This window comes from Agrilus planipennis, unplaced genomic scaffold, assembly GCF_000699045.2.
Source record: "Agrilus planipennis isolate EAB-ADULT unplaced genomic scaffold, Apla_2.0 scaffold3, whole genome shotgun sequence".
NCBI classification, from domain to species: Eukaryota; Metazoa; Arthropoda; class Insecta; order Coleoptera; family Buprestidae; genus Agrilus; species Agrilus planipennis.
The window spans coordinates 3,067,822-3,077,656 of record NW_020442460.1 but is presented as its reverse complement, the minus strand read 5'-3'; the positions used below and the strand labels follow the sequence as shown (position 1 = coordinate 3,077,656).

The following is a 9,835-nucleotide window of genomic DNA, read 5'->3' as shown; positions in this document are numbered from 1 at the left end:
TACCTGGACTAGTCCGTTCCGAGTGGGGAGGTGTTAAGGCAAGATATAGTGTGATTCATAAAGACATCTTTTGCTGACATTGCATTTACAGGATATAGTTTATAAAAGCCGTTCATAAAATAGAGTAGTTATTCTAGCTTAAGACTAGACCTAGTATAGTTTGTACTTTGTATTAATAAACTTTTTTTAAAAAGTCTTTGTTCCAATTTTGGAATATAACATATATATATTTTTTTTCATTGGTTATTTAAAATTAAGTTATCTGATATTCAGCGCCAGTAACTGAAAGGTTGTTCAAATGTTTAATACCTTTTCTTCTTCTTATTTTTGGGTCGTTTGCAACATTTGAGGCATATCACTTTTAATGTTGTTATCAAAATTGTTATTATTATTCCGCATATTAAAACCCAACAAATTGTATCAAAAGGTAACCATTCTGTTGGATCTACATCACCAACGGGGGGTGCAAAAGTTGGTTTGGCTTCGTATCTGTGCGTTCTAAAAATCAAAATTGAAATTAGAAAACCAAAATGTTTGCTTAATATTTGTAAAATTGTAAGAAGTGTTGCCTTATTTTTACGATATTTTTTTAATCGGCCTAATTTTTATGATAATATAATGTCAATAAATTATTACGTGAATTAAAAATTTTTTTAAATTTTGGATAATAAGCCGCATATAGGCGCACTTTCGTAATAATGCTTGATGTGTTGCATACATGCTTCTTAGAGGATTTAAATTGACGCAAAAAGTTACATGTATTTTTATACATAAAAGTCGTAAGTGCAATTTGTTATTCAATCAATAATTTAAAAATTATTAATTCTTTTATAGTCAGTATGAACTTTTAGTTTTTTTTAGTTTTACTTTCTTACTTTTCTGTTACGTTTTGAAAATCATCTAAAGCTTCGTTTATTTCTCTTTCTAAATCATTTCCTAATTGATGAAATACAGTTTTTCCAAGCCAATCTGCTAAATCGTCTCTCCCAATTTGACGAAGTCTATGCAATAAAATTTCGTGAGTTTCTCCTTTCCCTTCTCCCGGAGTTGAATTCCAGTGCAATAATAATTCCAAACAGGTTGGATCGCTCGGTACCTTATTTTCTAAATGTTAATTTATTTTACTAAAATACCATTTAACACGATTAAAAATAATGTTTTTACCCGCTAAATCTAAAAGACAAGGCTTATCGTACGATTTAAAGTGTAGTGCCGCTACAAGTCTTTTGCATTCTTCTTTGTGGAGATGATCTGCTAAATATTGTAGCTCAGGAAGGTTTAAATCTATCGTAGAGTTGCAAAAATTAAACAAAACAGTTACCACTATATAATAAATTAACAAATATCGACACAGTTTGTTCCAAACATTNGCATACATGCTTCTTAGAGGATTTAAATTGACGCAAAAAGTTACATGTATTTTTATACATAAAAGTCGTAAGTGCAATTTGTTATTCAATCAATAATTTAAAAATTATTAATTCTTTTATAGTCAGTATGAACTTTTAGTTTTTTTTAGTTTATTATATGGTTTTAATAAATATAAATAGTTGTTTATATTGATAACTTTGCTTTATTATTAATTTCCAGTTTCATGTCATCGTCCTTTACGTTTTATATCACTTGTTTTCTTTTTAGGCTAGTTCTTCAGACACTATATACGGTGATAAGTTTCAGAGAGAGCTCAAGACAGTTTGAAAGCGATCTGGGCTTTAAGATTTCCAATTTTACAATTATTTTGGCATTTTTGTCCCCTTTCTTTACCTTCCTGATCAACGAAGCCATAAAACGTTACGAAATAAAGTAAGTCTTTTTTTTTTTCACTTTTTTTTTGTAATTTGTAATATTTTATAGGACAAATGCTCGTTATCAAAAAAGAGCTAGACTCGATTTTGGAACTAAACTAGGAATGAACTCGCCATTTTAATTTATTCAATATACATACATCATAGGTTGTCTAAAATTTTTTTTATCACATGTTAGAAAGTTAAATTTTAAAATAATTATGCCGAAATACGAAGTCTTCGTTGAAAAATTTAGACATGTATGTTTGAGGCATTTATTTTTGACATAATTAGGAACTGTTTATTGAAATGGAGTAATAACATCCTCATATACATAAATTTATTTAATTATAAATTATTAACGAAACTGTACTAAAATATAGATTGCTCAAGAAAATCAGTCCTTATGAAAGATAACGGTTAAAATGTTGATCGCATTTTACAATAATGTGTATTATATTAACGTAACATGTACTATATTAACATAACAGTCTTGGTGTATTCGATGTGTTCATTTTTTGTAAAAATTTACTTTAAAATTGATTGAACTATTTTTCTAAACTGTTATGTTTCTTCGTATTTCACTAATGGTCTCATAAAAGAACAAACGGACTGTTTTTAAGTAGTTGTCGAATTGTACAGAAATATGTTCTTTTTTTCTGTATGAAAACCTGACTAAAACCTTTTTATCTCAAAATAATTGCATTATTATTAATTAAGTCACATAAAAATCTCACCACATCTTCCCAAAAACAGTAAAAAGGAATTTTAGGAAAAATTAAAAAATTTCTTTTATTGTCATAACACAATCAAACGTCAATAAGTTAACAAATTATTTTTATTATCACACAATCAAAATTGTTACAATAAAACTTTGTTTAAAACAAAAAAAAATTAAAAGAACAAACATTAAATTTATAATTACTAAGATTTTATTAAAAACGTATTAATATTTTGTAAGTAGAAGGTTAGTAAATAGANCTTGCCACTAAATTTAATCTATGCAGTAAATCTAGAATTCAAACAATTAAAGTAATTCCATTAATAAAAGAAAGATAGTAATATTTAATCTATTCAAGTATTTCTAAAAATAATTTAAATTATTTATCTTCTTAGAGATCTCAGTAATAACCTCATGAAATCTGCTATTAAAGTAATAAATACATAAATAATACAGTTTCTAGAGGATTATATAACTTTCAATAAATAACAAATTACTTTGTTTAAAAATATTTCTCCACCAGCTAGTTTTTATTCAACTTTATTAAAAAAAGAATAATGATTTAAAAAATATCGAACAGCTGTTGCGGAGACACTATTAGGTCGAATAATGCAGAGACATCTAACGTTAAAACTTTCAATTTATTCGTCAAATTTTGACGTTTGACAGCTGTTGATCTTAAAAGCACAGGTATGTTGTTAAAATAATTACATTAATCAATTATCATCCCTATTTAAAGTAAATATAAAGAGAATTTGTAATTGTTAAGACATTTAAATTGATATAATTGTTAGTTATGTTAAGGTAAATTTTGAGGTTTTCATGTTAAAGTCTTCATAACCTATTTTCAGGTAGTACTTCTGTAGACTAGAAGATTAAATTTGCATCATGGTAAGTGCATTTTTTGAAATGTGTTGGTTATTTTTTACATTTCCTTTCCTATTTTAGCCACGAGAAATTACAGAAATAAAGGACTTCCTCTTAAAAGCAAGGAGGAAAGATGCCAAATGTAAGTTTTCTTTTTAGTTTATTTGTAAGGATATGGTTCTATGGCTTTTCAGGGTTAAAATTTTTGATCAGTACCAATATTTAATTAGTAGTTTCATTAGCAATTTTGTAGTTTGGTTGTAATGCAGTGCATAAATTAAATGTGTTTTTCTTGTCTGGGCTGTACTTCAATTTCATTTTTTTTTTGTTTGTAGCTGTAAAGATAAAGAAGAATTCAGATAATGTAAAGTTTAAAGTACGTTGCTCGAGGTTCCTGTACACCCTTGTCATTACTGATAAGGAAAAAGCAGAAAAGTTGAAACAATCTTTACCACCAGGTAGATTATAAATAGTCGGTCATTTATTTAGCAATTCTAATGTAATGAATTTACTTTTAGGTCTTCAGGTAAAAGAAGTTAAGTAGCAGTTAACAATAAATGTATAAATAAGTTCAGTGTTTTTTATTTTAATAATTAATACTTTCATTAAAAGAACAATGCCAATTTATTTGTACTCTGCTTGCATTATTTATAGTAGACTATTCATGATTGCTACTAATCATTAAAAACAAACGTAGAAGGTCTAAAATGACTATTTTTTTTGTATAAAAACTTTCATGGCTAAAACATAACTTAAAAAAATTAAGTTTCATTAAAACATATGTATAAGTTACTTTAAAAACGTTGATTTAAAATTGAATAGCTATTTTCTTTTGCCTAAAAATAAATAGGTTTTTAATGTTTAAAGAAATTAGTGAAAAAAATGAATGAAGTTAAATCTGCGCTTCTTACAAAGCACGTTAATAATTTGCACTTGCTGTTTAAAAACGTAAATAAAAATATAAACACATTCTTACTAGCTAAGAAATCACACACGAATCTCATACATTATCTGGCAAGTCTAATATTTCCGAAACGTAAGAAGCCACGTCGGTTTCTTTTTCTTTATGTAGAAGACAAAACGGATGCTTTAATAATTGATCGTAGTTTAATCGATCAGTATATTTTTTCTGTAAACATTTGGATATAAAATCCTCAAATTCAGGGGTGAACTCGCCAGTAGGCAATCTTGGTGGATCATCTGTTACCACCTGTTTTAACTGTTCAAAAGGTGTTCCCCATTTTTGGTATGGGAAATTACCTGTTGCCAATTCAATCATTGATATCCCAAAACTCCAAACGTCTGAACGAATATCATATTGAGACGGATTGCCTTCTGGATCTATTCTTTCAGGCTAATTTAAAAACAAATTTTTGCTTTTAATTCCCATATAGGTAGTTTTTTTGAGTAAATGATTTNGAGACAATAAAAATGTGCCACTAATATTAACAACATTAGGAAGATCACAAAAATGACAGTATAAATAATTAATTGTTAATCAATGGTATTTAATCTGTTTATTGTAATATCAGTTCGTCGATTTAATATTTCAATAACTTTTCTTGGAGGAAAATTGATCACACCAACTTCCTTTAATGCCTGTGGTCTTTGGTCTTCAACTCCTGTTGCTCCTTCCAGAGCTATTAAAGTTTCTCTTAATAAAAGAGCAGATCCCTTTGAAAGATTCAAAAGCGAACAGGTTTCCTCCATTCTGAAATATTTAATGCAGTACATTACTTTCATTATCAGATAAAAGTTAACCCTTATATTGAGACTAGTATATGTAGAATTGAATTAAAACTTGCACAAAAATAAAAAAAAAAAAGAAACCGATGCAATTAAGATTTTCAGCTCATATCACAAAATCTCTGTACATTTAGAGCAACCTTATAGAAAGATAAAAGTAAACGTAAATGTAAAAGTTTATTAGTTTTACAATGCCTTTGACTTACCTCCAAAAATAAATTTCTGGACTATTCGTATATTGTGAAAAAAGAGGAAATAAATTCCTTGTTATATCATATTTAAGTTGTAAGGCACCGCCTTCGTTGAATCTGTTTTCCATTACTAATTCGTCGAAAAAGAATTCGTCCAATTTTTTTGCCAAATTTTTCCATGTAGCCGCAAAAAGTTTACTAGTTAATTTCTTTTGTAGTTGATGTAGTCTAATAGCTAATATTTCAAATATTGGACATGCAGATGGAGTTAAGGAAAAACTGCGAATATCTTTATACTTTGTAATTGAGCCCCACCTTAAAGTATATTAATTTATATGTATAGATCACATTAAAAATTTAATTAAAAGCTTTTGCAAAAACTCAATAAGTTACTATTTTATTAATTTTAAAATTTGTTGAGTTTCAATTGAATTGCAAATAAATAAATTACTTTAAAAACTTTTAACTTAGAACATTACATTATTATTTCATTGTTTAATCAAAGAAGATTATGTTTGATATTTTCACCTACGCTTCGTGTCTGTAGTCTCTACTTCTAGCTCTGCATTCCATAAAAACGGATTCTGATATGTTGCATATTAAATCAATCCGCATGTGACGATATAAACTTAACGTATCTGCGAACACTGAGTCTGTGTCTACCTCGGTTAAAACATTTTCTTCGTTTGCATCACAAAAATCCACTGAGTTGTTCATACATTCCGCATCTTTTAACTGATTTTTGTAGTAGAACAAGTTTAAAAAATGCTAAAAAATAATTTATGGTTTAGTTTTTTGATCTTAAAGTAAATACAGAATGGAGATGAAAACAAAACAGACTTACTAACATTGATCCCCAATCTATCAATACGTTTTCGATATAAAATAAGGTGTTGACAATCATGGGAACTCTGGATTCGACTATGTTTCCCTCTTCTGCATGAACCAATTGCAGAAGCCTTACTCTAAAGTCGTCCAGCAGTTCTAACTGCAACTCTAAGAATTGCAATCGATGACCGGGTTGAGGTAATAATTCATATCTATCAGTCATTGTTTGCAATAAAGTTATAAACATGTCAGCACACGTTGTTACTTTAAAGTCGTCGATATCAGTTAAAATTGGTTCAAAAGCTTCTGGAGAATTAGGTGACAACATAAGATCCATTTTTTCAGTGGCGTCTTTGGTTCAAAGAAACCGTATTAGGTGTACATTATTTTTTTTTTCATGTAATTGTTATAATTATTTTTCTGTTCGTAATGTCGACTTTTATAAATATACTTACATTTTTTTTCCATTGATAGCCATTTAACAAATATTTGTGGTTGTGTGAGAACACAAAGTATTCCAGGTTGAATTGGTGGATAGCCATAGCTCTCTCGTAGCTCTTTATCAAATCCTAAAGCCTCATCAACGCTATGGGAAAAGGTGAAATCATCATACTGTAATGTAGGTAAGTCAGAATTTAGTTTTTCTACTGCTAACTGAATTAATCCTCGCATCAATTCAATCTACATGAAAGTAAAAATTAATTTTATTAGAAATTACTTAAGTAAAATGTGACAATTTACTTTTGTATCAATATAGTGCATCCCCATTCTGTCAGCTACAGGTTGAATCCATTTTTCAACAAACTCACTATGATCTCTAATCCAGGCAAGTATTTGGGTGAAATACCTGAACATGAAAAGAGAAATTAAAAACAAAAAATAGATTATCAACTTAAGATAACCAACCATTCAGGTTTGTCAACACGATTGGTCTTTCGTGGACCATAAAAGTGATACAAAAATCGTTTCCTAAGAGGGCTAATCATCAGTTCTAAGGGTAAACATAAAGGCATAAAGTCAGAAAGTATACCTGACTTTTCTTCCCCAATTTTAATTTCCTCAGGTGGTTGAATTTGCAAAAGATACTCAACTACAATCTGCAGTTTATTTATATTATTCTGGGAAGGTTCTTGCAGAGAAAGATTAACATTTACAAATGGCCATTTTACTGTTTTTAACACCTCTTCAAGGTCTCTGAAATTTTTATTAAGTTACACTAGCAAACCTCAAGCATTAAATGTAACAGTGCTACTTTTGCTCAATGTATTTTGTGATAAAAATTAAACACTAATTAATGTGGTCATACTTAGTAAATTTCTCTTTTAATAGATTATGCCAATGTAGTATAACTTCCTTTAGGTGTTCCCTTAAATTACGTGCTGTAGAGTTATAAAGGTGCCTGTTAATTTCACATAGATTTGCATAAATTGTTGCACACTGTTCATCATCTTTTTTTGCCATTTCTTTTTGAAGTGCTACACTAAAATTATTGATTTTAAAACATGTTGTTTACTAACATTTATGATACGTACTTTAACTGCTCTATCCGCTCTAAAACTTTATAATATTGAAGTGTACATTCTAATCTATTGAGTTTATCTAAATTTGATTCAAAATATGCCACTGGCTCTCGAAACTTCTCTAAATATTGATCTAATACATTTGTTACCGTTTCAGCCTCTTCTAAAACAGTTTTAATTTTTTCTGCATTACTTTCAATGTTTCTTACAGACTGTGCTATAGACGAAGAATCGTTGTTTAAATCTATCTAAGATTATAAAAGGAGTAATTTTAATAAAAGAGGCAGCAAAATGTTACTTATATTTACCTCTTCGCGAAGACATGCCACTTTTTTTTGATATTTTTTCTGTAGTTGTCTACATGTCTCAGGGTCTCTAAGATCATCACTAAAGCCTTTATAAAAGTTTTTTAAGACATCCTTATGAATATGGGCCATTTTGCAATTACCATAACCCTAACACTAACCTCTATAATGTGTATCTTATCACTAATAATTACTGCTTCTATAAACTTTCGCTAAAAAAATATTAACAAACGATATAAATAAAACTATAAGCTATCTTCCTAGAATAATATGCCCTTTGACATGTACAGGTTAATGGATTATTGAAGTGTCAAGCATATCAAGTGTCGACATCGAGTGTTATACCAGTTATACATACTGAGCAGGAGCTTGATACCACCTGACACATTAAACACTACTTACACATAACCTGTAATTTTTAAATAATTTTCTGCTGTTATAAAGTTTAGTATCAAACACATTACAGTGTAATTAGTTATCAAAAATGTGAAAAGGAAGCCTCATGTGCAGTGTAGTAATAGTTATTGTACAATAAAAATGAATTAACCATGGATGCAAAAAATTGTGAGGAGACAGGTCTTGCAACCTCTGAAGCTTTGTACAAACTGCAAAATGAAATAGAGCAAGTCCTTATTCAGTTTAAATTATCGCAAAAATCTCGGTAATCCCCTATTTAAATCTAATATGTATAATTGTTACACTTAATTTTAGTAATTCTAGGTCATGGTTGTTTTCTGCACTTAATCATTCTAGTCAACATACTACCATCAACTGGGTCTCAACACTATTATTGATTCTCTCATCCTTTTTATTTTTGTTTTCCTATTTTATTCATCCTGTGACAGAGGTTTTGATTTATCAGTCAGTTTTTATTTTAATTTTAACAATAATTAGTATCATAATTGAAGTAAATGACAATAAATTGAGACATAATGAAATATTCAACAGAGCCCAAAATCTACTACAACAACTACGAACTGACTGTAAAAATTTAAAGTGGGTCACATCAAACTATCCTCATCTCTTATCTCCCTATTCTCCATGCATTACTCTACAGTGGACTTATAGAGATGGTAAATTAGTTAATTTACCATGGGCTCTTTTGGTAAAAGGTGATTTGATATTGATACGTCCTGGTCAGATAGTACCTGGGTACTGTGAGGCAGTAGATAAAAATTCTGATTTTCCTTTGTTACATTTGAAAGAGGTTTACGGGCCATCGTTGCCTACAGCCAATGAATTCTTTAGTGTGGCAAAAATGAGGAAACCGTTACAAAACAAAAAGTACAGACTTTTAGAAACACCATATTTGCATAATCTTCGAATTGCTTTAGAACAGTCATTAGATCGACCAATCACCCAATATAATCAGCAAAGACATCTTTTGATGATCAAAATTGGCGAACAGTTCATTGTGCCTTCTGTCTTAGTTATAATTTATGTAATAAATTTTGTACGGTACATGTATTTGGAGCATTATATAGGAAGCGTTCATTGGATAGACTCTTTCGTCTTAGTACCTGTTTGTACTGTTTTACCTTTATTACCCATTATTTTCCCTATATTGTGGAACCTCTTGAATTGTTATGGAATGGCAAGGTAATTTATAGTGAATAACTTTTTATTACACTATTTAGCAGGTATACCAAACAGTATATTTTTAACCGTAAATTTATAGTGCTACAAATTTTTTAAAATTTAATTAGAAATCGGGTATTTACGAAATTACATCCGAAAATTGTAAAAAAGTCATATTGGGCAGACAAAAAGATCAATTTTTGCAAGCTATAAAGAACATTCATTTCAGATACAATTAAATAGAGTATAAGATTCCCATGCATTTTTTTCACTAAGTAGACAAATGACGCTCTTT

The 9,835-nt window shown here is 29.1% G+C and overlaps 5 protein-coding genes across 6 annotated transcripts in view; 2 read left to right on the top strand and 3 right to left on the bottom strand.

Annotated features, from left to right (window-relative positions):
* Positions 1-288: 288 nt before the first annotated feature.
* LOC112906479 lies at positions 289-1,378 on the bottom strand. The gene is made up of 3 exons (XM_025980670.1): positions 1,165-1,378; positions 876-1,104; positions 289-498 (listed from the first exon to the last, which is right to left on the bottom strand). Exons 1-3 carry the CDS (start codon positions 1,376-1,378, stop codon positions 303-305), a joined length of 639 nt encoding a protein of 212 aa, XP_025836455.1. The 3' UTR covers positions 289-302.
* A 1,743-nt stretch (positions 1,379-3,121) lies between these two features.
* LOC108742553 (60S ribosomal protein L38) lies at positions 3,122-3,992 on the top strand. The gene is made up of 5 exons (XM_025980692.1): positions 3,122-3,195; positions 3,357-3,396; positions 3,454-3,514; positions 3,708-3,830; positions 3,891-3,992. Exons 2-5 carry the CDS (start codon positions 3,394-3,396, stop codon positions 3,914-3,916), a joined length of 213 nt encoding a protein of 70 aa, XP_025836477.1. The 5' UTR covers positions 3,122-3,195; positions 3,357-3,393; the 3' UTR covers positions 3,917-3,992.
* Positions 3,993-3,998: 6 nt separating this feature from the next.
* The window catches only part of LOC108742532 (dual specificity mitogen-activated protein kinase kinase 6), an 11,530-nt gene continuing 5,693 nt past the window's right edge, over positions 3,999-9,835 (bottom strand). Inside the window, exon 5 of the mRNA XM_018477777.1 lies at positions 3,999-4,726. Within this exon, the coding sequence (XP_018333279.1) occupies positions 4,373-4,726 (354 nt within the window). The 3' untranslated portion in view covers positions 3,999-4,372. The remainder of the gene's footprint in view (positions 4,727-9,835) is intronic.
* LOC108742517 (RINT1-like protein) lies at positions 4,806-8,304 on the bottom strand. Its single transcript, XM_025980682.1, has 10 exons — positions 7,966-8,304; positions 7,670-7,905; positions 7,444-7,617; positions 7,044-7,331; positions 6,879-6,984; positions 6,593-6,818; positions 6,154-6,488; positions 5,842-6,077; positions 5,325-5,624; positions 4,806-5,083 (listed from the first exon to the last, which is right to left on the bottom strand). The coding sequence occupies exons 1-10, from the start codon at positions 8,092-8,094 to the stop codon at positions 4,867-4,869; spliced, it is 2,247 nt and encodes a 748-aa protein (XP_025836467.1). The 5' UTR covers positions 8,095-8,304; the 3' UTR covers positions 4,806-4,866.
* LOC112906489 (transmembrane protein 94-like) lies at positions 8,363-9,580 on the top strand. 2 transcript variants are annotated; one of them, XM_025980690.1, is made up of 2 exons: positions 8,363-8,623; positions 8,683-9,580. In XM_025980690.1, exons 1-2 carry the CDS (start codon positions 8,511-8,513, stop codon positions 9,563-9,565), a joined length of 996 nt encoding a protein of 331 aa, XP_025836475.1. In that variant the 5' UTR covers positions 8,363-8,510; the 3' UTR covers positions 9,566-9,580. The 2 variants fall into 2 exon arrangements, with proteins under 2 accessions (XP_025836475.1, XP_025836474.1); XM_025980689.1 differs by having other exon boundaries at positions 8,366-8,623; positions 8,674-9,580.

What these genes read in the sequence shown, in the direction of transcription:
- LOC108742553 (XM_025980692.1), top strand. An exon ending in AAGGAGGAAAGATGCCAAAT is followed by an intron (nt 3,515 to 3,707) that starts GTAAGTTTTCTT and finishes TTTTGTTTGTAG; the next exon opens with CTGTAAAGATAAAGAAGAAT. An exon ending in GAAACAATCTTTACCACCAG is followed by an intron (nt 3,831 to 3,890) that starts GTAGATTATAAA and finishes ATTTACTTTTAG; the next exon opens with GTCTTCAGGTAAAAGAAGTT.
- LOC112906489 (XM_025980689.1), top strand. Translation starts at nt 8,511, where the DNA reads ATGGATGCAAAAAATTGTGAGGAGACAGGTCTTGCAACCTCTGAAGCT. An exon ending in AAATTATCGCAAAAATCTCG is followed by an intron (nt 8,624 to 8,673) that starts GTAATCCCCTAT and finishes ACTTAATTTTAG; the next exon opens with TAATTCTAGGTCATGGTTGT.
- LOC108742517 (XM_025980682.1), bottom strand. Translation starts at nt 8,094, where the DNA reads ATGGCCCATATTCATAAGGATGTCTTAAAAAACTTTTATAAAGGCTTT. An exon ending in TTAAAAGAGAAATTTACTAA is followed by an intron (nt 7,332 to 7,443) that starts GTATGACCACAT and finishes TAAAAATTTCAG; the next exon opens with AGACCTTGAAGAGGTGTTAA. An exon ending in CGTGTTGACAAACCTGAATG is followed by an intron (nt 6,985 to 7,043) that starts GTTGGTTATCTT and finishes TTTCATGTTCAG; the next exon opens with GTATTTCACCCAAATACTTG.